Source organism: Chrysemys picta, chromosome 1 (genome assembly GCF_011386835.1).
Source record: "Chrysemys picta bellii isolate R12L10 chromosome 1, ASM1138683v2, whole genome shotgun sequence".
Taxonomy (NCBI): Eukaryota; Metazoa; Chordata; order Testudines; family Emydidae; genus Chrysemys; species Chrysemys picta.
In genome coordinates this window covers 291469730-291496049 of record NC_088791.1, presented here as the reverse complement: position 1 = coordinate 291496049, position 26320 = coordinate 291469730, and the positions used below count along the sequence as shown (strand labels likewise).

The 26320-nt window shown below is 43.1% G+C and overlaps 1 protein-coding gene across 2 annotated transcripts in view; it reads left to right on the top strand.

Annotated features, from left to right (window-relative positions):
- The first annotated feature begins 338 nt into the window (after positions 1-338).
- The window catches only part of SUGT1 (SGT1 homolog, MIS12 kinetochore complex assembly cochaperone), a 43306-nt gene continuing 17324 nt past the window's right edge, over positions 339-26320 (top strand). The window contains exons 1-10 of one of the 2 annotated variants that reach the window (XM_008168650.4): positions 339-1062; positions 1151-1196; positions 7249-7339; positions 9003-9072; positions 9624-9694; positions 11737-11790; positions 14465-14484; positions 15634-15668; positions 17999-18095; positions 18951-19058. In XM_008168650.4, coding sequence (XP_008166872.2) covers positions 1031-1062; positions 1151-1196; positions 7249-7339; positions 9003-9072; positions 9624-9694; positions 11737-11790; positions 14465-14484; positions 15634-15668; positions 17999-18095; positions 18951-19058 — 624 coding nt within the window. In that variant the 5' untranslated portion in view covers positions 339-1030. The remainder of the gene's footprint in view (positions 1063-1150; positions 1197-7248; positions 7340-9002; positions 9073-9623; positions 9695-11736; positions 11791-14464; positions 14485-15633; positions 15669-17998; positions 18096-18950; positions 19059-26320) is intronic. The other variant, XM_042842679.2, reaches the window with a different exon arrangement.

Below are 26320 nucleotides of genomic sequence, written 5' to 3'. Positions count from 1 at the left end.
TAAACCATGGTAACAGCCAGGAAAGGAGCCCCCGGAATGGCGGTCTGGGGCTCTCTGCTGTTGCTGCCTTGGGAAGCCCCAAACTGATCGGTGGCGGGTGGGGATGGTCTGGATTAGCACTACTCTGAGAGCCGGGAGGGGAGGAGTATGAAGAGCAGCAGCCACCACCCAGTGGGTGGGGCCGCCTGCTGCTGAAGAAGAGGTGCTTAGCACCACTTTAGCAACCACTTCTGCAGCTGCTCTTTGCTAAATTACCAGGCAAGAGCCACAGGAGCGCACCCTTCAGCCCACCAGGAGAAAGAGCAGCTGGCTCCGCTTCAGTGGAGGAACCCCGCCCCGGGGGGCGGGCTCTCTAGTCCAAGCCTGGAGGAGCAGACCCCAGCTGCAGGGAGCTGAGCCCAGACCACAGCCAGTCCCCCTCTCCTCCGCCGCTTTGCCAGCGGGAACCTGACCTAGCCCGCGGGGGTGTGGGGGGGTGGGGTTTGGGATGCGGAGGTGCTAGCAGGGAATCCAGCCATTACTCCTGCCGCGCCGAGCCCTGGGTCGGAGGTGAGAGGGGACCCTAGGCGCTGTCACACGGGCCTCTTTCACCAGGGTTAAATCTGCTGCCTTTCCGTGCCAGTCCCGCTCCGGCCCGCCTCCCAGGCCAGCCTTGTGGCTGGGGATAGACACTGCAGCGGACGGACGGGTTCCAGGAGCTGGAGGCGCTGCTGGCCGGGGTCCCGCTGCCGGGCCGGGCCGGCGAGCTCCCTGAGTGCCTCCTCGCTCCCAGTCCTCCCGCGCTAGGGGGCGCGAGGGAGGATCCTCACCGAAGGGGCGTTCGCCTCGCTCGCTAGCAACCAACGAGCGGCGGCGACGGGTGCCGACCGCGTCAGCTTCCCTTCGTCACGTGAGGCTGGCGGTTACTGGAAAAAGGGGAGTGACGTCACTCTCTCCCATTGGTCCCATCAGGCTCTGCGCGCGCCGCGGGACTGCAGGCGGGTTTGTTGCTCAGCTCCCACAGTCCCGTGGTGGCGGAGCGCGCAGCATCATGGCGGCGGCCCTAGACCCGGCCTGTCCGCGGTGAGTCTCCCCCTTTCCCCGCTTCGCGGCCCCGGCCGGAGCCGCCGCGGCCATTTCTAACCGCGCGCTGCTGTATTGTTCTCTCCAGGTTCCCGGACAGTGACGTCGAGCAGGACCCCGGGGCGGCGGTGCAGGTGAGAGGCCGGGCGCGGTGATGGGCGGGAGAGTGAATGACAGGGGCCCGCGGGGCGGGGCAGTGGCCTGGGCATCTCCTGTGCATGGGCATCGTCCTCGCTGCATTAGCAGGGCCCAGCCCGTGTCCTCAGCCGGAGGAGCCGCCTGTCGGATTGTCCCGAGCTGGGGCCTCGGCCGGTCGCTCGGACACGTGTGTCTGCAGGTGTGGGCGCGCCTGGTGCAGCTCGGGCTTGTCTACACTACCGTGCAGCGTCGATCTAAGATATGCAGCAGCAGCTATGTGAATAGTGTAGCTGAAGTCGGCGTATGTAGATCTACTTACTGCGGTAAGTCGACTGTTGATGCTCTCCCGTTGACTCTGCTTGTGCTTCTCTTTCTGGTGGAGTACCGGAGTCGACAGGAGATTGCTCAGCGATAAATCGACCCCTGCTGGATCGATTGCTGCCCACCAATCCAGCGGGTAGTGTAGACAAGCCCTCAGTAGTTAAGGTTACATGGAGTTTTTCTAAAAGCACGTTAACATTAGTGTAAGGTTAGCTTTTGTTGCAGCTCCTGTGAGAGCACCTCTGAACACTTTAGGAGCTAAAAAACTGAGCCTCATAGTCTCTGCAAGTGTAACCCTGACAGACCCTGGTCGTCAGCAGGCAGGATCGAACCTGGGATTTTTGGAGCTTAGTGCATAAGCTAAAAGCCAACTGGCTGTTAGCTAAGGCTGTAGAGCAGACTCATTTTATCTCTCTAAGTGTTCTCATTTCTACTAGATAGGACACAACACCATACCCAGAAGGTGTGTGGGTTACACAAGGTAGAAAAGTGTCATAGAGCTGGGGAAATGGAGGCACAGAGTGCTGAAGTGACTCTCCAACAGCCTGGCTGAGTTGGTGTTAGGGCTGAAATAAGAATCCAGCTTTTTTTGCCTCATTTTCTCTCTACTATTAGACCATAATGTCTCTCCATAGGACTGTTTGTTGTTATGGAGGCTGCGTCAAATAGCTATTTTCAGCATTAGCATTTTTGTAAAGTGATAACTATGTATGCTAGGTGCATTACAGGCAATGATAAAAACAGGATCCCAACTCTGAGTAAATTACAGTTTAAATGACATACAGATGAAGCATGTTTTGCAAGGAAAGATGCAGAGTGACTGAGCAGTGAAGTTTTATGCATAACTTTAATAGTTTTTGTTTCCTCTTAGTCTACACCATAATGGTTTATTTTAACCTAACCCAAGTATCTCCTTTATCTTGGAAGAAATGATTTTTGAAGAGAGGGTAGAACCATATCAGGTAGCAAAGGAATAGATTTCAGGTATAGTACTCTTGGGGGAATTCTGTGCCACTGCACAATGCAGAATTTTGCAGAAATTAATGGTTTTTGTGCAAATTTCCTTTCCCCCACAGAAATGGGCTGCAGTGCTGCTTGCCACCAGTAGGGCCACTGGACCCATCAGAGCCTAGCTTGTGATAGAAGACACTGCCCTGGGGTAGGCAGGGAGGAGCTAGAAAGTTCCTGGCAGCTGCAGGAGAGGTTGGCGCACAGGAAACTCCACTCGAGCCCGGGACCCAGCATCAGGCTGTTTCTCCCTGTGGATCCCTGGGTTTCTGAGGGGTAGGGGGTTGGGTGTCAGGCTGGGCTCTGGGAGGGGAAGGGTGTGTGTGTCTGGGCTAGGGAGCCCCTGTGGGCTCTGGGGTGGAGGGGTTGTGGGTGCTTGGCCCCCAACTGGGCTTTGGCGGGGAGGAGGCAGAGAAAAAGGAACTGAGCAGTCATAGGGGTTTCTTTAACTCTCTACTCCTGGGGGAATTTTTGTGTCTGTATTGTTACAGACATACTTGCTGAAGGTATTTTGAAATAAATTACCAAACTACTTGAAACTGGCATGATTATGTAGTCTTATTTTGACAAATAAAATTTGCAGAATTTTAAAATATTGTGTGCAGAATTTTTATTTTTTTGGCGCAGAATTCCCCCAAGAGTAGTATAGGTAGCAAAAGAGAGGATAAAAAACAAGTACTTAAGATACTGATATGAAATTGTACAATAATTTGAGGGCAAGAATGAAGGTTTTCAAGTGGGTGTCGAGGTAAGGAAAAATGACTGAAGGATTTGGGGAGGGGCTAGATGTGATTGGGATTGTGGGCCAAGATAAATGATGCTCTTGCAATCATTTCAATGATAGGGACAAGTTTAGAGATTTGGGGCTCATGTAAAGATCTAAATAGTAAGAATGGAGTAGAAAAGATGAATTTTGGAGATGGTTTCCACTTTATTTTAAAAGATGTATGGAAATATCACAAAATAATCACAGACATATCTGCAGCCTTTTCTATGCGTGAGCCCAAGCTTTAAGTGTTTGTTACAGGTGAGTGTAATTATTAAGAATCATTTTGTTCCCATGGAGGGCTGAGAGAGTCAGGACAGACGCACTGAATTGTAATTTCTGTTGGCTCTTAGTTGAGTACAGGGAACGAAGCACCAGGGTGATCTGTTCAGAATCCTGTAGCTAATCAATCTGGCTGTTGTATTTTGTACTAGCTGGAGTTTTTTCAATGTATGCCTTCATTCTATTCTATGTAGGAAGGGCAGGAGGATGCCCCTTATTGTTATAAATGCTTCCATGACAGCTACTTTCAAATATACTGAATTAGGAGTGAATTCGTGTAAGCAGGTCAAATTCTGCTTTTTTCTGTAACATGTTTGGTCTGCCCTTCTTTCTCCTAGCTCTCTTTGTTGAGGTATACCAGAGTTCATTGCCACATGTGCTGCCCTGTGTGCATGTCCTTTGGACACACTATTCCCTACTGAGGCACTATAGATAGTTCTTTAGAATTCATTCACTCATTTAAATGCAGGTAGTCCATAGCAGAACCCACAACATAACCAGCAAAGAGCTAGTGTCTTCTATGCATGATACTGGATTCCGTCATCGGATCCGTAGTTGGGCTGCTGGCTGTTTTAATCCTGCAAGAGGAGCCTTGATCCACCTTCCATTTATCAGATTTCTGTTTTTTATTACAGGAGAAACATGGGCAATTAGGCCCTCTCTCGCTGAAACGTCTAATACTTCATTTGTAGTTCTCTTTCACCCTCTTGTTCCTTTAGTTATGTGGCTGGCCTAAACCTTAAATTGTAAGCTCTTTTGCAGAAGGGCTGCATCTTCCTGTGTGTTTGTCAGCACCTGGCATGACGAGGTCCTGATCCTAATTGTGTTCTTGAGCACTGCAACAATACAAATACAGAAAAAACGTAGTTTCTGTTGGAGTGTGTAGCATCTGTTGTACTATTCTGCCATCATTCTTTATTTTCACATAAGAGAAATCTGGGTAATCAATTTAAAAATGCAAGTTTATAACTCTACTCACCTATGCAGCAACTGTTCAAGAGTTAAATCTCCATCTCTAAGCATTAGTTGAAAACAATTGTCTGCCTCAAATTGTGATCTCTGTAGTTGCACTTCAAGTGTGTCTCTGGGGAAAAAAAATAAAAATTGAAGGGATGGATGGTGGCTGACCCAGAGCAGGGTGATGGGGATGTGTGTGAGATGCAGTGCAGAGGTCAGGCACAGAGTGGCTGAGGAGTGCAAGCACTGTGCATTTCTAGTGCATTTCTAGTGCAGTAGTGGCTCTGGCCTCAAAGGGGAGAGGGGTGGCATTACGGTGGGGCTGTTGCCCTGCATCAAAGTGCACTGGCCAGAAGAGTTAGCTTGGTTCTAGAAGGTAGTGCATACCTCATTCTTTCCCAGGGTGGCAGAGCTGCTGTACTCCTTGGAAGCCCAGGAAGAATTCTTGTTAGCCAGGATGCATACTGTATCTGATCTTGATACAATCTGTATAGACCACTGACTGAACAGTTCTTAAGTACAGGTTTTAGTATGGCATCACGTAATAACATAAGAATGACCATGCAGGGCCACACCAATGGTCCATCTAGCCCAATGTCCTGTCTTCTGACAGTGGCAAGTGTCAGATGCTTTAGAGGGTATGAACAGAACAGGGCTAATACTGAGTGATCCATTCCATGTTGTCTGCTTATAGCAATCAGAGGTTTAGGGACACCCGGATCATGGGGTTGTGTCCCTGACCACCTTGGGTAATAGCCATTGATGGATCTGGCTTCCATCTGCTTATCTAATGCTGTTTGAAGCCGGGTATAGTTTTGGCTTTCACAACATCTCCTGGCAACAAGTTCCACAGGTTGTGTCTGTGTGTTGTGTGAAGAAGTATTTCATAGAATCATAGAATATTAGGATTGGAAGGGACTTCAGGAGGTCATCTAGTCCAATCCCCTGCTCAAAGCAGGACCAGTCCCCAACTAAATAATCACAGCCAGGGCCTTGTCAAGCCTGACCTTAAAAACCTCTAAGGAAGGAGATTCCACCACCTCCTTATGTGACCCATTCCAGTGCTTCACCACCCTCCTAGTGAATTTTTTTTTCCTAATATCCAACCTAAACCTCCCCCACTGCAACTTGAGACCTTGTTCCGTCATCTGCTACCACTGAGAAGAGTCTAGATCTATCCTCTTTGAAACCTCCTTTCAGGTAGTTGAAAGCAGCTATCAAATCCCCCCTCATTCTTTTCTTCTTCAATCCCAGTTCCCTCAGCCTCTCCTCATAAGTCATGTGCTCCAGCCCCCTAATCATTTTTGTTGCCCTCTGCTGGACTCTTTCCAATTTTTCCACATCCTTGTAGTCTGGGGCCCTTATGTTTAGTTTAAACCTGCTGCCTGTTAATGTTCGATAGTGTCTCTGGTCATTTAGGAGCTGGCTTTTAAAAACTCTTCTTGTCCCTGGGTTAGCCCTGCCCTGTTATCCAGAGATCTCAAAAAGGGTTACAGGTCAAAGGCAAGCAGGCTGGAACCTCATTAGTAAGATCTCAGCCTACCCAAAACAGACCATGCTGTAATTTTCAAGCAAGCACACAAACTAACTCACCCCAAGGATCTTGTGATTTCTCCTCCTTCACCTGGAGAATTCCCTTGCAAAAACTCCCATTTACTGCTCCCGTTCGCTATCTCCTTCCTCCTGTTTGCTAGTTCATGCTTTGCACCAGTGGGAAGGAAATACTTGCACCAGTGTAATTGCTACTAAATATACCATATTGACAGGATTCCTACTCTTCAAAAAGCAACAGAGGGTCCTGTGGCACCTTTGAGACTAACAGAAGTACTGGGAGCATAAGCTTTCGTGGGTAAGAACCTCACTTCTTTGAGGTTCTTACCCACGAAAGCTTATGCTCCCAGTACTTCTGTTAGTCTCAAAGGTGCCACAGGACCCTCTGTTGCTTTTTACAGATTCAGACTAACACGGCTACCCCTCTGATACTACTCTTCAAAGAGTGTTTTAGTGGGTACGGCAGTTGGTTTTGTTATGATACTGGCCTTTCTGTTCATCAAGACTGAAGAACTTTGAGGGCTTTGAAAGCTTCTGCCTATTTATGTGCTAAGTAGCTGAGATGTGAGAGTAGAATCCACTGAAGTAATTCAGGAAGTAGAATTACTGAGAGTAATTGTCCCTTATTTTAATAGCTTCAGAAAGCAGTACAAGATGTACCTTCTTTAGCCAAACGTCTACCTGGTAAAGTGTAAACCAGAGGCATCTATTTCCAAGTGCATATGTAGTGTGGGGAAGCAATTATTGCTGCTCATTTGGGGGAGTTATAAATTGGTCTTTGCTGCACACACATCATGGGAATGGGTGTACTATAACTTATTCAAAACGTGTTTGCTCTTTCTTTTTCACAAAAGTCATTTGAATAAACATATACGGGTCAGTCAATCATATTTTGGACTTTGTTAGCGGTTAGCTCTAAAGTAAAGGCTTTGGGGATCAAAACTGAGGAATAGCCAGGCATTCCCGTGAGCTCAGGATATTTAGTTCCAGTGTAATTTCACTTAAAGCAAAATTGTGCTAATTGGTGGTGGTTGATTTTTTTTTTTTTTTTTTTTTTTTTTTTTTTTCCAGCAACACATTTCACTGTGGGCTACACACTGGGTTCTATTGTTAGAGGGATTTACAGAAACTGTCATGTTAAATTTTTGTATTTGGATTTGCAGAAGCTGACAGTGGCCTTGGAACAGAAGCCAGATGATGCAGAATATTACTGTCAAAGAGCTTATGCTCATATTCTTCTACAAAATTACTGGGGTAACATCTCTTAAACTATACTGTGTATCCCTTTAAGACCACATTGACATTCCTTACAGAAAGATGTCTTAAATCAAGCAAAGTATAGTGATAGTCTTAGAAATTTTTAACTTTTTAATCAAAGCAGCCCACATTTGCCACTAATATAGCTCTTCTGATATCTGATCACTTCTGGTCTCTCATGGAAGCTTTGCAGTCCTAACTTTCCATTTAATGTGTTGAGTACACTAATGAAAGAGTAACCCATTGTTTCAATTTATTGCTTAGTTACTTTGGTTACTAAATTTAGGCTTCAGACAGGCCTTAAACTTTCTCCTTATTTTATTAAAAGTGATGTAACACTTTAAATATGTTCTGTTTTGAGAAAAGTTTCACTTTCTAAATTGTTCCTTCTGTGTCTGATCCAGTTCTTAAAAAAAATAAAAATAAACCTTAAACTCTGAATAGAATTGGCCTTGGAATGCACAGCTTAAACCCAAACAGTCTGACTGAAGGTCACAGTCTGTCGCACTTAGGGGGCAGAGCAGCAGAATGAAGGATAGACTAGCTGTATGCTACTGGGAAAATACTCTCAAAAAATTAAAAATTCTGAGCCAAAAAAATTCTGCAAATTTTATTTGTCAAAATAACACTATATAATCACTCCAGTTTCAATTACTTTGGTAAATACCTGTCAGCAAGTATGTCTGTAACAATACAGACACACACACACAATTTTCCCCAGGAGTAGAGAGTTGCTTCTCTACCCCCCCTTTCCCCTCCCCCAAGCCCCGCACTCACACCCCATTCCCCCCCAGAGCCCAGCCATGGGTCCCCCTCCCCGACCCAGACACTTACCCCTGCCCCCCAGAGGCCAGCTGCGTGGCCCCCCTCTAGCCTGGACACTCAGACTCTACGCCCTCCACAGCCCAGGGATCCAGAGGGAGAAACAGCCGGTGCCATCGCCTCCTTCCTTCAGGGCATGCTGAGAACTGCAGCTGCCGGGAACCCTCCAGTTTCCTTTCCTTCCCCGTGGCCTTATTTGTGAGCCGGGCTCTGCCGGGTCCAGTGGCCCCTAGTGGCGACCAGTATCTCTGCAGGCCATTTCTGTAGGGGGGGGGAAAGAAATTCTGTGTGCCCAACATTAATTTATCAAAATTCTGCGTTGCACAGTGACGCAGAATTCCCCCATGAGTAGCTATAGCAGATTTGAGTGGTGAAAATATTGTACTTCAATAGCATGACTTTCTGCATAAAATTAAGAAAACTAATACTTCACACTCTTCATTTAAGATGTAAAAACGGAGCTTAGAAATCTAACTGTAGCATTAACTTCAAACTACTTGTTCACTTAGGCAGTGCTTTTAGTATGTGAATTACTTTGTGTTAAAATTATAAAATTCAGAATGTTAACTTTGTCTCCTGATTCAAGTCAAATGCAACATTAGGGCAAATTAAATTACTGTATTTCTATTGTTTCTAGAACAGAGTAATATACTCTACATTAAAAAACATGTGACTGCTTATTTGTAGGCTCTGTACCATACTTCTGAAGGTGTGAGATTATAGCTAAATGTTGAGTTGGAACTGAATTGTCACTTTGCTTTTAGATCTTAGGTTTAAGATAAGAACTGCATTATTTCAGTTACGTAAGAGACTAATGTGCAAAACTGACTTTCTACAGATGCTGTTGCAGATGCAAAGAAGTCCCTAGAACTCAGTCCCAATAATGCCATGGCTTTTCTCAGAAAAGGGTATGTAACCATTTAAGAAATGACAAGCAGCAAGTTTCCGTTTTCCATTTTTGAAATATATTGTACTCATTCTAGCACTACTACAGTTTGCATCAGATTGGGGTCTCAATTGCCCTTTTATAGAAGGTGGACTAAATAAATTAATGTGGTGAGGGTCAATCTCAAGGAGGAGTGGTTGGGGGGAGCATTCATAGCTTTAATCCTTTGTATCTTTATAAGAGGGCTGTTGGACAATGGCATTTTAAACTTGGTACCACGTTTAATCTAAGATTTTGGTGATTCACTTTGAAGTATCTGTAATAGAGCTCTTGTATTAGTAGACAATGTGCCAAATTCCACCATGTTTCTGCCTTTGCAATGTTATTCTGTTCTTAGCATCCCAGTTGATTGTAACTTATAAATTATAGTTATGGCCAATTTGTAGCTTTTGTTTATTAATGGCAAATTTAATAGTTCATGTACTACTTTTCCACCCAGATACAGTGTAAAGTAAAATATACTATGCTCAGCAGAAGTGTGAATTCCTTGGTTTTTTTCTGTGTGTATGTCAGGATAAGTGAATACCATATCGAAAACTATGCTTCTGCTCTAGAGTCTTTCAAAGAAGGAGAGAAATTGGACAGTAAGTATTGAAACTACACTTCTTTTTGCACACTAATTAGTAAATATTTAAAAGCTTCTATAAGGCTCAGATTAAATTGAACATGATTTTCAGAAGTGACTAGTGATTTAGGTGCCACAACTTTTGGATACCCAGCTAGATCACGTGAAATGGGTTTAACTTTTGGGAAGCACAGAGTACCCCCTCACCTGAAAATCAAGCCCTTTTAAGGCATCTAGAATTGGCCAGAAAATATCAGTCACTTCTGAACATGTAAGCCAATGTGTTTCAGTTCCCTATGGGTTAAATGGGGATATTTCCCTGCTTCAGACATACGTTGCGGATAAATTCAGGTGTTTGAGGTGATCTGGTACTATGGTGATGAGCATCATGGAAAAGCCTACAAATAGACTGAATTCCTCTTATACAATGTTGTAAACCAGGGATCGGCAACCTTTGGCCCGCGGCCCGCCAGGGTAAGTTTGTTTGTTTTACCTGCTGCGTCTGTTTACGGGCCGGTTTGTTTACCTGCCGCATCCGCAGGTTCGGCCAATTGCGGCTCCCACTGGCCGCGGTCCGCCGCTCCAGGCCAGTGGGGGGCGGCGGGAAGTGGCAGCCAGCACTCCCAGTCTCTATTCAAGTCCAAGTTAATGGTTTGCAAATTAATACAAGTTCAGCAGTTTCTCCTTGGAGTCTGTTTTTGAAAGCTTTTCTGTTGCAAAATTGCCACCTTTAAGTCTGTTACTGAGTGACCAGAGAGGTTGAAGTGTTCTCCTACTGGTTTTTGAATGCTATGATTCCTGATGTTAGATTTGTGTCAATTTATTCTTTTGCATAGAGACCGGGAGTGGCTGGGTCGTTACACAAATTGAATCTATTTCCCCATGTTAAGTATCCTCACACCTTCTTGTCAACTGTCTGAAATGGGCCATCTTGATTATCACTACAAAAGTTTTTTTTTCTCCTGCTGATAATAGCTTATCTTAATTAATTAGCCTCTTAGAGTTGGTATGGCAACTTCCACCTTTTCATGTTCTCTGTATGTGTATATATCTTCTTACTATATGTTCCAGTCTATGCATCTGATGAAGTGGGCTGTTGCCCGCTAAAGCTTATGCTCAAATAAATTTGTTAGTCTCTAAGGTGCCACAAGTACTCCTGTTCTTTTTGCGGATGCAGACTAACACGGCTGCTACTCTCACTCCTAGTAGAGAGACATCTTATACCAACAAAACCCAGTTCCCTGAATAAGATAAGCTATGTCTATGCTAGGGCTTTTTGCTGGTATAACTATGTCAATTAGAGTTGTGATTTTGTTTTTTTACACTCCTATGTGACCTAGCTATGGTGGCAAAACTGTTAAGTGAAGACCAGGCCCAGTAATCCACAACTGCACCCCAAGCCCTATTTGCTAATCACCAATGACTTCACCCAGTAACTTGAGGCTTACTATCTTATTACTTATTACTATCCCTATCTTATTGTTACTTAATAGACAACTAGATTCTTGATTTCTCTTAACTTTCTAATACAGCTAGAAACCCCCCAAAAAACACATTAAGTTGGGGGTCATCTGTAAACTTTTTTTCACAATTTTGGATTGGCCTCAAATAGACTGGCTTTTCTGTACTTGTTCAAGTGGGATGCATGTGGATGAGTATTTGAAGGGATCATTCTAAGAACAGAGGAGAGATGTTTACCATCTTTGGGAACAGTTAAGTGGAAGTGGTGAAGAAGCCTGAAAGCTGAATACTAGATTTGGGTCAGTTCAAACTTAATTTGACTTGCTAACTGAACTACTAATCAGTTCTAAGTGTATTAAATCTAGCCCAACAAAGCTGGGGAGTTAATTATGTAATTAAACACTAATATCAAACATAGTATAATTGGTTTGAAGGAGTCCTGACACTTAATACTGTATCTAGTCTTCTATATTTAAGAATCAAAACAAACCAGTTCCATTGTTGCAAGTTTGCTCTTTATGCATCGTCATGACAAGTAACAGTACCCATGTTTAGAGCAGTAGATTTGAGATACTGAAATGTGTATTCAATCTCTTTTAGATGTGGATACTTCTTTTACTATTTGGATTAAAAGATGTGAAGAAACACTAAACAGTAAGAGTGGCTTCATTTATTTTGCACTTGTTTTGATATTTGCCCTGCTTTTAAATATTTTTTCAAAATCTGAAATCTTTATAGCACTTGCCTTTGTTTACAATAAACTACTAGATGCTCCAATTGTTTGTGAGGATCAGTGTCCCAAGACTGTGTTTTACTTAAATTTTATAAATGTTTCTTTAGATTTTTGAAGGAAAAAATCCATGCCAGAATCAGTCATGCAAATGGGAAAAGTACCTATTTCAAGTTCAGACTTTGAGAACAAAAATCCAGATATTTCAGAAACTTTCATAGTTGTAATGCAAATCTTGTGTTGGTAAATGCTGCCAATGAACATAAGCTTAAATAAATCCAATTTATATTAGGAGCCACTCAGTTTTGACTCCATATGCTGCCCTTGTGTAGAAGTACGTGGAGACCAACTTAATGTAAGAGCTCTGTAGTGACGTTGGAGCATGTCTTGCACTCTGTACCCCAGAATAGAAGCTTGCAAGATTGATAGGTGCGAGGCTGGAAAAAACCAATGGAGAGTTAGAGATTTGGGCCTCCAGTTCTCTGAAGTCTGTTTCCTTCGTCAAAAGAACCATTCTCATCTATCTAGCTGTGACACCATGATAAAGCAGCAATAGCCATGCTCCTACTAGTTGCTGGCACCAGCTGTGATCTGGAGTAGTAATGTAGTGTTCAGTGAGAGAGCACTGTCTGAAGCAGTGGTCAACTTTGTACTAATTCTTCATGTGGGTTGGCCAGTCTGACAGAGAGCATGCAACTTAGTGCAGCTTTTCCCACACTTTGGCACAACCTACTTTTCCTAAGTTGCCCAGGGGCTTCATAGATGTATTGGCTGTGGATACGAAGGAGTAGCTCATAAGGCTACTTTCTCCTCCACTGTGACTTTATCTGCAGACTTATTCCCTTCACCATGTGTACTGGGAAAGAAAGATCAGTGGGGGCAGTTAATTTATTAATTGATATTAATTTAACAGCAAACGGCAGAGGAACATAACTTTTTTTTGTCAGTCTGGTACTTATCCTTTATATCTAGGGCCCTACCAAATTCACAGTACATTTTGGTCATTTTCATGGTCATAGGACCTTAAAAATCGTAAATTTCATGTTTTCAGCTATTTAAATCTGAAATTTCACGGTGTTGTAATTGTAGGGGTCCCAACCCAAAAAGGAGTTGTGGGGTGGTCGCAAGGTTATTGTAGGTGGGAATGTGGTACTGCTACCCTTACTTTTGCACTGTTGCTGGCGCTGCCTTCAGAGCCTGGCAGCTGCTGGCCAGGAGCCCAGCTCTGAAGGCAGAGCCGCCGCCAGCAGCAGGGCAGAAGGATGGCATGGTATGGTAGTGCCATCCTTACTTCTGTGCTGCTGCTGGTGGGGCGGTGCCTTCAAAGCTGGGCGCATGGCCAATAGCCGCTGTTCTCTGGTGCCCAGCTCTGAAGTCAGCACAGAAGTAAAGGTGGCAATATCGCAATTTCCCTAAAATAACCCTGTGGATCCCCTCCTGCAACTCGTTTTGGGTCAGGACCCCCAATTTGAGAAATGCTGGTCTCCTCCTTGAAATCTGTATAGTATAGGGTAAAAGCACACAAAAGACCAGATTTCATGGGGGGGGCGGTGGACCAGATTTCATGGTTCGTGATGCGTTTTTCATAAGCATGAATTTGGTAGGGCCCTATTTATATCATATAAAGATGGCCTCAAGATTTTTTTTCCAGTGGCTTCTCTTTTGCTGAAGAAATAACAAGAATATCAAGTCTTGGCTGTCTTGATTTTGCTGGAGAAACACTTTGAAGGACTATGGTTGGAGTTTTTTCCCTTTCCGAAGGGGAGAGGATGTCATGTCATATCCCACACCAATCTTTTCTTCCAAGTGTTGAGCTTGTTCTTGTCCCTGTTTACTCAATTGGCCTAAACACCTTCCTCCCCCTCAGCTGTTCATGTTTTAGTCATCTTGTGATGTCATTTTACTGATTCTCCAGAGGATTTTCTAGCAAAAATAGAATTCAGAACATGGTATTATTAATGTTAGTAAAGCAGAGTTTTTAAAAAAAAATCTTTGAAGCACCCTCGTGCATTATAAAGAAGCAAAAAACAGTTTTTTTTTTTTTGTGCTTTGCTATTCACTTCTTAAATATCTCTAAATTAGAATTTCTGGCAATTTTTTTTTTTAAGATTTCTATGGAAAAAATTCTCATAGTATGGTATTGCATAGTTAAGGTTGCCCAAATAACCTTAACTCTTCTTTAGTTAAATGTCATCACTCTCTTCTGTGAAACTAGAGTCCTTATCAGAAATATCTTACAAACTTGAGCATGAATGTCCAGTGTATGGATAACAAGGTACAAACTACTGTAGAAGATCTTAAACCAAAGCTTTAGGTGCTGATTTGTCAAAGCCTTCATATCATAACAGAAGTCTTACATCTTCATTTGTTAGGAGCTATTGATCAGAAGGTGCGATCATTCTGTTAATCAGAACATACTTTTGTGTTGCAGTTGTCCTTTCGCATGACTTTTGAAATTAAATCTCTAGATACAAATAGTGTTATGATACAAATACAGAATCTCTCTGAATAGTTGAAGAAAGTTGAAAGAAGCAAATCTGCCTTGTACATTAAACATGTTGCTCGTCTGAAAAATGCAACTTGTTTTTGTCCCTACAGCAGGATCACAGACTGAAATGGTAAGGCTTTTTCTTAACATACTTGCTCCTTACTCTTAATTGTGGCACTAAACAAGAGCATGCTTTGAGACTTTACTTAGTTGCTTCATATTAACAGGCTCTAAAACTAACTTAAATCTTCCTACTACATAGCATTTTTTGTGGGGGGTTAACTTTAGACTAAAGTCCTGCTCTTTGTTGATGTCCGGCATATGGAGACTCTTACAAAGGATTAAACAAGTACACAGTTCTAGCAGTTATATCAACGTGCATAAGTTTTATAATAAAGCACATCTATTTTTTCCTTTGCACAATTGATGATTAATCTTGCAAGATTAATCGATTTCACTTAAGTATTCTAATTGCTTTTAATTGTAATTTATTAAGTGCCTTAAAAGTGCATGAACTGTTACTTAAGCAGATTTTTATTCTGTTGATGCTCTAGTTCATTTTTCAGTTGCCTCTTTCTACTAGGTGCCATGGTAAAACCTTTGAACTTGTGTCTCTAGAAATAGTGTGAAAGTCAGAGATGGCGTTGGAAACTTATGTTGGTCCTTGAGACTGTTGCTCTCAAACTACCTCCAACTTATGCATATTGAAAATAGGTACTGTGTGGAAAGTCTGACAAGGAGTAGTGTTATACACAAGGACAATGGCCTTGTGGTTAAAAGCAAAAGATTGGAAGTCAAGAACTCTGGGTTACATTCCCAGCTCTACTGTAGATTTCCTTTGTGATTTTAGGTTAGCCATTTAACCATTGTGTCTTTTTGTTAGCTGCAAAATGGGTGTAATACTTGCTGCCTGAGAAGGTGGATGAATTGAGAATTTGAATTACTATTTATAAAGCACTTAGAGTTCAGAACATTCCAGTCACTTGTGACTTCAGAGCATTCCAGTTGTTTGTTTTTCTCCCATATAAAGATTTCAAGCTCTTTTGTGCTGGTCCTACATAAATGGTTATGGGACTAATTAGGAGATTTGTTTTCAAAATGTTTGTTTAACTTAGTTAATGCACTGTGCATCAAGAGGAGAAAAAGGCAATTTAGTTAATAATGTACAATGTGTATATATATTGCGTTATGAATGTTTCTTTGAAAAGTACATCATGATACAGTGAACTATACTAATTTAACTTTTAAATGTCTTTCAAATGTCATGTGCCACAATCAGACTACAGAACAGCAAACTCAGCCATCAAAAATCAAGTAAGTCTTTTTTTAGCTTTATTACACTTTACATAATTTAACAATCATTTTATATAGCATATGTATTTGTAGCAAGCTGTTATTCCAAATTGTAAATTTAGTCTGTTCTATAATGCACAAGTTAAAACTAAATTCTGTACACTGGATCAGATATGTTTGCTGATTGTGTTTATGGTTTGGATTTGTGTAAATACCAAATCTTCTCTGAAGCGGTAAGGAGCCATAATGTATCATAAACTTCAAACTGTTTAACCTGGTGGTATAAAAGATATATTATTAGTTTATTTAGATATGCTTAGTGTGCATGTCCACTGAGTAGAAGCTTCAGAATCTTCAGAAGCCCAGATGCAATGACTTTAGTTAGTATGTCAACACTAAACTCCCCAACCCGTCCTCTCAGAAAATGTATTGGTAGATCGGCTTTTCAGTATGTCCTAAAAAGTCCATGTACACAGGCTATTGTCAGGCCAAGAACTCTCCACTGAAGATGCTCAGCTCACAGAAAATATCTAGGGATTTGGGATTAGGTATCCCAACTGATGTTCAACTGGGGCAAAATATACTGCCTCTCAGTTGTACCTACCTTAGGTATTGCTTAGGCATCAGGGCACAGAGATTACTATATATGATTCATACAGTATAAATTGATGAAAAAGTGAACTCTGTAGTAATAGTTGACAGATACTTGTTCCCTAATATTAAGTATAGGGTGAAACTGGTAAGCTTAGCTACCACTGTGGTAATTGATGACTGACTGCTACATGTTGCTTGTAATAAAATGGCTTTGGGTCATTCTCTTTGCATTTTAAGGTTTAAGCCAGACCTCATGACCATAGGCTATGGGTATCATAGTCTGGGGAGAGGCTGTGCCTCCCCAAACTGCTTGACATGGCCCTACCCCCAGGCCGCCTCCTGCAGTTTCCGGCACTCTTCCATGGCCGAGGCTGGCTCTGTCTAGGGCTGGGGAGAGCCAGCCTGTTGCCGTCTCGGGGCAGCACCGCCTGGGACTGGGGGCGCTGGCAGGGGTGGCTCCAGGCACCAGCGCAGCAAGCGCGTGTCTGAGGCGGGAAGCCGCGGGGGGGCGGCAGGCAGGCGGCTTTCGGCGGCATGCCTGCAGGAGGTCTGCCGGTCCCATGGCTTCGGCAGCGGGGACGCCGATGGCGCTGCACTGGCGGACCTCCTGCAGGCATGCTGCCAAATCCACGTGACCAGCGGACCGCCTGCAGGCGCGCCGCTGAAAGCCGTCTGACTGCTGTGCTTGGGGCGGCAAAAAACAGAGAGCCGCCCCTGGGCCCTGGGACAGTGCTGCCTGGCACTCCGGGGTTGGGGGCTGTGATGGGGGTGCTCTGGGCTCCTGCAGGGGAGGGAGGCAGAAGGGAAGGGGCTGGGGGCTAGCCTCCCCCAGCGGCCTGTTCACCAGCTGCCCATGCTCATGACTTACTATCTCAAAAATGACTTCAGTTCTGAAGACGCTAAATAGGAAGTCTAATGGTGAAAAAACACAGAGCACTAGAAGTCTAAGAACTGCAGTCTTAAAGGGATGCTGTCCATTTGTCTAAGCCCCCAAATTTTACCTTAATTTGCCCTCTTCTGGAGTAAGTTCTGTGAAGCCAGTTGCACTCAGTCCTCTGTCCCTTTTGTTTTACCTTCCACCACTCAAGCCACCCAGCCTGCTCTCTTGCTACATAACTGTTCTTCCTCTAAATGCTTCAAGGGATTCAGAAGGTGGCAGCAGATCTTTTAAGAAGCACTTTGCTTCAAACAATTTACTTGAAATTCAAGTTCAATTAACCCTTCAAAGGAATAAGTGTTATCTAGCATCTAGAGCAGGGAATGCACTCTAGATTGTCTGGGTTCTGTTGCTAATTCTAGATCAAAGTTAGGATCAGAAGACTTGCCTATATGTGGGTTAATATATCATGTTCATAAGGTGCTTTTAGATCCTTGAATGAAAAACACAATAAAAGTGCAAAATAGTATTTTGATACTTGGCAATAAGTAGATTTTTGAAGACTTAATTGTGTAAATTAGTTATTTAGATGTTTGCTTCTTGGTAGAGCAGTTGTAAATTTTTTCTGTTCCACTAGCAGTTCTTGTTTGTTCAAGTGCATTGATCTAACTGTTGGGAAAGAAGGGGAAAACTACTCATAACTTCATTCTGCTTGCTTAACCTCAGCCTTTTGTGCTATGTAAATTCAAAACAATTAACACAAAACCCTATAATGTTACTGTGCTCTACAATACTTGAGTTTTCTCTCACTGTGGTTCACTTACATGTTTTTGAACCCTGTGCAAGAAAATTTAGTTTTGATGTCCTTCTCTTTTTAAAGGTATGACTGGTACCAAACAGAATCTCAAGTAATCGTAACTCTCATGATCAAGAACGCACAGAAGGATGACATCCGTGTACAATTTTCTGAGAAAGAGGTGATTACATTATTAGTTCACTAAAAAATAACTTCTTAGTTGATATGCATCCCTATTTTTCAGGACATCTATTTGCTGATACAGACATTCTGTATCGCATCATTCAGTCCATTCAGTTGCCATGAAAAAGTCAGAATAAAGTACAACTTTCTACAAGAATGTTAAGGGAGAACGTGGTGTAAAGAGCATATTGGTGTTTTACTTCCCATGCTTTTGGTATCCTCAGATCTATCATGACATGAGGTAACCAGTTTAAAGGAAGCATTGCAATCTAGCATAATTATATTTGTGTTTAGTATATTACTGGCACCATATTAATCTTGGTTTCTCTTATTCTGACAGCAGACATGGGTTTGTGTTGCTTAACTGTTAATTCTTGGTGAACAAAACCATACATATTCGGTTAGTATCTACTTTAAATAGTCAAGATTACATGCACACATCTTGCTTCATAAGTAAATGTTTGAAGTAGGTGGGAAGAGGAAAGCTGCATAATCTTTGTGTTCCATTGTTAATGTTTTGCTATCTTCTTATTGTCATGCAACACTTTCCTAAAGAATGCGGATCAAACTGATGAGATAACAGGCTTTTTGAGTAGCTAGTTGGTGGCTAGGAACAACAATCTCCTATTTATTTTTTAGTGCACTTTGAAATCACTGTTGAATAATGCAGTAAGAAGTAGTGCAGTTTGAAATTCCTGTCTTGTGCTTGACATTTCATTAAAACATTCCAAGTGAAGGGTCATTAATTTAATCACTAAAAGTTGTCAGTGGAGGATTAAAATTAATACTAGGATGGAAAATTGCAGCTAGTGTACTCTGTGGTCATCACAAAGATATGTTTATCTGTTAACAGCTGAATGCATTGGTGAGACTTCCATCAGGAGAAGACTACAACTTAAAGCTTGTTCTTCTGCATTCCATAGTACCAGAGCAAAGTACATTTAAAGTGCTCTCAACAAAGGTAAGCTTTTAAAGTGTAAATTATTTCTTTGAATATTTCTAATGTTGAAAACATTTCTGCTCTTTTGTCTTGTGTTCCTATGACAGTCATAATGACTAGCTTTTTTCATACAGAATTGTTTTTTTCAAGGTGCCCTTCAGGCAACAGAAGACTTTAAACAGACATGTAAATATCAGAAGCTAGCAAAATCTAAGATAGCTTTTACTGAAGTGCAAATTACTTCATTTATAAAGTGTGGATGTTTTTACCTGCCACTAGAAAAAGACTGCTATGGTGCTCATCTCTTTATACATTCATAATCTCCAAATTATAAACTTCTTATACAATCTTTCCTAAACTTTTAGGAGTTAAAGGTTGCTTGTCATTCAAGGCAACTTTATGTAGATACAGCAAACAAGTTGTCAGACTTGACTTAAAACCTAAGTGTTGCAGTAATTTAGGCATTCTTAATATAGCCTTTCTTCAGATGACTGCTTGCAAAAAATTGCCATGCAGTTAACTCTTGGATGCTTTTCACGAATCCATGCTATACTTGAAATAGTGTTTATCTCTGGAGATATTTAAGAGTAGGTTAGATAACTGTCTATCAGGGATAGTATTTGGTCCTGCCATGAGGGCAGGGGACTGGACTCGACCTCTCGTGGTCCCTTCCAGCCCTAGAATCTATGAATTTAAGCACTTGAAGGCAGCATGATTTTTCAGCATCTTTGATAAATCTCAGTAATAAGAGATGAGGAGGTAGTCTATGCAGTATTGGGTATAACTGAGGCCCTTGATTTCCTGGGAATTTATCAGTGTTTATTATCAATTTTTGTAATAAACACTGATAAATTCCTAGGAAATGAAGGGCCTTCTCAGCTCCGTAGACAAGCTGGAGTTGGAGCGGGGAGGAGAGGTTCTGTCTGGCAGGGGAAGTGTCCCTGACTCCAGCACACTGGATGGGATGGAAGAGGTTGCCTGGTACTCATGGGAGGGTTGGAGGGGGGAGAGGAGGTACTGTGGATGGGGGAGGAGGAAGGGGTGTACAGTATTCTCAATGGGCAGAGGAGATGGGGTGCCTAGTACTCTTGGGGGAGGCAGCAGGTGAGGGGAGGAGGTGCCTCACACTCATGGCAGGCAGGGGAAAGCAAATGGGGTTCTGTGCCCTGGGGCCATACTGAAGGGCAGGGGAAGCAATTGTGGGGCCAGTACTCACTGGGTGCAGCCTTGTGCTCTGCTCCCTGCCGTCCTGTTGCTATCAGGACCAGACTCCCTACCTGTCTCGCTCCCCCCACGGGCCAGCAGCAACAGTCACCGACCAGCAGTTACCCTCTTCGTTCCCCCTCTGTTCAGGTACGCTGAACCATCCTGCAGGGACTCTTGTGTGTGTGTGGGGGGGGGGGGGGCAGGTCTGTGGAGATCTGGGACATGAAACATTTGGGTTTAAACTGATAAAAACCCAAATACTTGCTTTTGAAAAATGTTTTCAAGAATTTTTTGAAGGTTTTCAGTGATCAAAAATCGGATGGTCAATATGACTGTCAGTAACTTGCCCCTTTTCATTAATATAAGCAGAGATTTACTTATAGGGCTAACCCTGAACCTTTACTTTAATACAAGCAGAGATTTATCTATGGATATGTCTCTGCTGCAGTTGGACACCAGCAGCTGGCCTGTACCAGCTGTCTTGGGCTAAGGGGCGGTTTAATTGTGGTGTAACTGTTCAGGCTCAGGTCGGAGACCAGGCTCTTGGACCCTTCCACCTCACAGGATCCTGAGCCCAGGCTGCAGCCCGTGCTTCAGCATCTATTCTGTATTTAACCAGCCCGAGCCCTGCAAGCCCAAGTTAGCTGACATGGGCCAGCCATGGGTTTTTAATTGCCATGTAGACATGCCCTGTAGATCCAAAGCCTGAAGGGCCTTATGTAGGAAAGAGGGGTGTGTTGACCTTTTACTTCTACTTACACTGGTTCCACAGTGTTCGGAGCAATCCTGTGGGTAGCCAAGCTGTTGTGAAAGGGTGCATGGAGGAACTAAGCAGTACTCTGCAGTAGAGCTGTTTTGGCATGGGAGATGAGAAGGGGAGCACCAGGATAAACTTGCAGCTCTAGGGCCGTGATAACACCTGTGTCGGGGGGGCAGGTAGGCCAAGGTGTGTTTTGTTGAAACACCTCAATTTCTGATAGCTCAGTTTAAGTTTCAGCACTGCTTTAACACTGACTCCTGCTGATAACCTTTCACACTAACAACATGAAGCACAGACTGCTGTTCCCACTGTTACTTTACATGCTAACTCAGCAAATCAACCACCACTTAGACTGAAGTGTTCATACCTGCTGCAGGCCAGAGTCTACAACATCTTGCATCTTATCCTTCTTGTGAAGTCCAGAAATCACAACCACCTCCAGTATGGGCTGGAGAGCCCAATCTACCTTATCCCATCCTTTATGGGCTGATTGCATTGATTTCCCTGATTAGATATGAGTCCAGAGATCCATCCTCACCCTGAGAGGAAACTATGGCATATGCAAAGCCCTATATACTTAATGGCAAGCTTGAATTTTGTAGTTTCTGCGGTGCTCTATGCAGCAAACTGGAGATTCTGCGGCAATTTCATATATGCTAAGAAATGAGGCTTTGTATTCATTCTCATGGAATTCAATAAATCATTGTAGCATATTCTGTTAAAATGAATATAATATGAAATCTTTCTATGCCCCTAAATTTTTAACTTTGAGGCTGATTCAGAATCTTCTAGGAATATGCATAACTCTGTCAAAAGTTATACGGGGGGGGGAGGGGCGTGAATGGAGAAGCTAGAGGTTGTGGCAGTTAAAGGACATTTGGGGCATTTTGAGATTAGGGATGGTGTCAGATGAGTTTGAAATTTTGGGATAAGTAAATGAACTGGATGTTAATATGGTCAACGTTGGTATTGTTGGAATTCATATATTTAAGAGGGTAGAATTAATTTTTATTTGTCACTGGTGAAGGTTTTGAGATAATCCGTGGGTATAAGTGCAGAGTGAAGACCGGTGTGCTGAAACTATACTGAATTTTTCTGAGTTTATACCACTAAATTTTAAAAAGTAATGCATTCTGAGTCTTAAATGGCTCTGTCACTAGATTTTTTTTAATGTCTACTATTAGAGCAACCTTTCAAAAACATTGGCCTGATATAACCTGAATATTTTTAAATGCCATTAAATAAATCTAATCTAAAGTTTTCTTCTCTGCTTTATATTTAAAAACCTTACAGCAGCCCTGAGAACATACCCAGAACTGCCACCTCTCTCACCACTTCTTGTTTGTGTGTGTGTGTGTGTGTGTGTGTGTGTGTGTGTGTGTGTTTGTGTTTTTACTTGCTGCCATTTAAGTTTTTCAGCTCAGCTACAGTAGTTTGTTTCTCAGTAATGTTTGGGAGGCCTAAAGTGTGTGCAGCATAAATACAACTAATTGTACACAAAATACTGACAAATGCAAAGTAAACAAACTTACTGAAATGTTTACTAACCTGATAGCTAAGTTCTGATAGATAGATAGTTCTAAGTGTTACTTGAAACAGTGGCAGATACAAAATTTAGATGGAATTGTGAACTCTTTTCAAATTGATATGCTCTTTTTAACTCCATCTAAATAAAGCTTTTTTCATTCTTGGAATTGCATCTCTCACAGTGCAAAATGTATTCATGCTTATCCTCAAGTTGGAAAGACTAAGTGAACTTTACATTTAATTATAAAACCTCTGTGAGTTTCAAGCTATGCAGCTTGAACTGAGAAGTGATTCTCAGGATGGAGTTAAGGAAGATGGGGAGGGGTGCGTGTTGCAAGCTTGTATTATGAACAAAACCAAATTTGTGATTTCAGTGAAAGCTATAAGCTTTGATAGCACAATATATGGAATTTATAATGGTTGAGAGACACACATTTCGGGCCTTATTAAAGTGAAGCTGTAGTCAGACAACCTTTGAAGTTTACAGTGATTGCAAGGTCCACTTTTATGGTTCTCCCTGGCTTTAGCTTGCTTGTCAAATTCAAGTTTAAAACCATCCCCAAAACTTAAATCCTATAGAGCTAAAGAAAATCTGAGGCTAAGATTTTGTAATATACTGCTTAATACTTGATAGTTTACTACTGGCTTTTCCTAGTTTTTTCTAAAATGATGTCTTGCCTCCTGGTGGATTTTATTTTCAGGAAGAAATGCACTTTTTGTTTTTTAATTCTTTTAATAACTGTATTCAAGAATAGGGGTAGCCGTGTTAGTCTGGATCTGTAAAAGCAGCAGAGTCCTGTGGCACATTATAGACTAACAGACTATAAGAACTTTCCTAGGTGGATTTCCTGATTTAGATGAGTTTGTTTGAAGGTAGTGTTTTAACCATTATAGGCAATTAAGAAGCATCAGGTTGGCTTTTTAATATTCAAAACGAGAGACTTCTCCTTCTAATAGGGTGATATTGCACACTTAGCGTAAGTGTTAGACACACACTAATATAGATATTTTATTTTGTGGAAAGGGCAAAATGTGGTTTGGATGAAGCTACCTTCTTGTGTGGTGCCAACATCTGACTGCCACTTAAGAGTGTTTTAATATTACACAATAAGAGATGAAATATAATTTCTGTAATTTATTTTTGCTGTTTTAAAAAGGTGAAAACAAATGTAGCCTATGTATCTCCTGACAACTGTGGTAAAACGTGGGTCACATGCTAACTATGTAGGTACCACTGGAGCAAGTAAAACATGAGCTGTGTAACTTTCTTCAGTAGTATTTAAATTACTGATCTTAGTGTCTGAGAATCTAGAACACATCATCTGTCTTTTATCCAAGAGGATCATATTTGTAATGCTCTCTCTTGAGAAACTTTCTAATTCATGCTGCTTCAGAATTGTCTTAAAAGAACAAAGCAGAGCTACCTTATGTAGATTTAACTTTTAACACCCTAAAGCTGGGATTTTTGGTATGTCTCTTTTGGTAATGGAGCCAACAATATAATATGTCTAATTTATACAAATATCTCAGACAATTTGCAAAAATAGAGAACATGTACTGGGAGTATATTACTTGTATTTAGCTCATTTTTGAGTAGGGGGAAAAAATCTGAAGTTGGGTGTGAATATTGTCTAGACCAGGGGTCGGCAACCTATGGCACGCGTGCCAAAGACAGCACGCGAGCCGATTTTTAATGGCACGCTGCTGCATGCCGGGGTCCTGGCAAGTAGCAGCATGTCATTAAAAATTCTGCCCGGCCCGCTCTTCTCCACCCTCTGCCTCCTCCCGTGGGGGCAAGGGGCAAAAGCTTGGTTCTGCCGGCTCCCCTGCGTCTTCCCGCAGTGTGCTGTGTTCTTGCCCCTCCTCCTCCTCCTCTCCGTCCGTCCCTCCCTCCCTGCCGGCCGATCAGCTGATGGCCTTGCGAGGGAGGAGCGGAGTCAGCGTGCTCGCTGCTCCCCACTGAGGCAGAGAAGAAGCGGGGGCAGAGCCTTGGGGAAGGGGGTGGGTGGAAGCAGGCCATATCCCCTCCAGCCCCCTGTTGTGAGTACCCCACGACCCCAGCCCACACCCCCAGACTCCTACCCTGAGCCCTGTACCCCCGTCACACACACCCGTCCCTCTGCTTGACTCCTTCACACCCCCCCCCCCACGACTCCAGCCCTGACTCCGGCACCCCCACACATGCCCGCCCAGCCCTCTGCCCTGACACCTGCACCCCCTCACATGCCCGCCCAGCCCCCCCACACCCCATGCACCCCCCACAATCCTGACTCTTGCACCCCCCACAGCCACATCCCCACCCCCACCCTGAGCACCAAACAGAAGCACCTGCACACACCCCACATTCCCTCCTACACCCCTTGCACCAAATGGGAGCTGCCCAGGTAAGCGCTCCATACCCAAACCACCTGCCCCAACCCTGAGCCCCCTCCCTCATTCTAGCTCCCAGCCAGACCCTACACCCCAACCCCCAGCCTGCTCCTTCACCTCCAGCCCTGTGCTCAGTGCACTCCCACCCTCAGCTCAGTGCAGAGAGCGGAAGAGAATGGGCCAGAATCAGGGAGAAAGTAGGTACCCACTGTATGTGGGTAGGGCTGGGACCCCAGACTGGCAACAGGCTGAGCGAGTCCAGCAGCCAGGATTCTGGCTGGCAGGAGCCGGCAGATAGAACCCCAGAGTGGCAGCGGGCTGAGCCGCTCAGCCCACTGCCGGTCTGGGGTCCCGGCCGCAGGCCCCGCTAAGCCCGCTGCCAGCCTAGGTGAATGGAACCCCAGATCAGCAGCGGGCTGAGCAGGCCGGCGGCGTTAGGTCAACATTTTAATTTAATTTTAAATGAAGCTTCTTAAATATTTTGAAAACCTTGTTTATTTTACAATAGTTTAGTTATATAGTATATAGACTTATAGCGAGAGACCTTCTAAAAAACATTAAAATGTATTACCGGCACGTGAAATTAAATTAAAGTGAATAAATGAAGACTCGGCACACTACTTCTGAAAGATTGCTGACCCCTGGTCTAGACTTAACAAAAGTGTGATGAAAACATTAAAAAAAAAAACCCTCTTAAACAGTTTCAACACTCATATAGGGCCCAACCGATAGCCTTTGTGCAGGCTTCAAAGTACATATGTGTTAAACTCTGAATATAGGAATACTTTTTCTAGCTACCATTTTCCTTGATGGCTACAGCAGTTTAGACTCTTCAAACTCAGTCAAACTCTCCCACAATCTGTCCTGCAGAAAATCCAGGCCACCAAAATTTGGGAGACTAAGTGCAAGATTTAATAAAAAAGCAGCACACCCACAATTGGAGCAAAACTTTTGCTGGGTGCCACACACTTCTGAAAACTCCCACTGTTCTCATAATCTGGCTATAAGTAGTTACGGTATTTCTCTCAACCAAATAATAACTTCAAGTCATTGCCAGTACTGCTTCCTTATTAATGAGCTATAGGTTTTCTGAAGGTAGCAATGCTGGCCTTCTGTCCTTTGCCCATCTCTGGGGAAAGAAAACTCATCTACATTCTACTGTCCTTTACTAATCTAATTTTCTGACTGTTTGTTTGACATTCTCTCTTGGTGTGGAGCTGATCTCTTGAAAGCTTGGGTAACCATATCCAAATAGCTTTCAGGTTGTCTAACTCTTACTTGTGTCCACAGTGTTTGGTATCCATCTCTTCTTGTGGCATCTACCTCCTAGAACTTAAACTGTTACCTATTTCTTACTCTTCCAAGGTCAGAATTTCTCTCCTGTTGCCCTTCAAACTACCTTTCTAATATTTCTGACTTG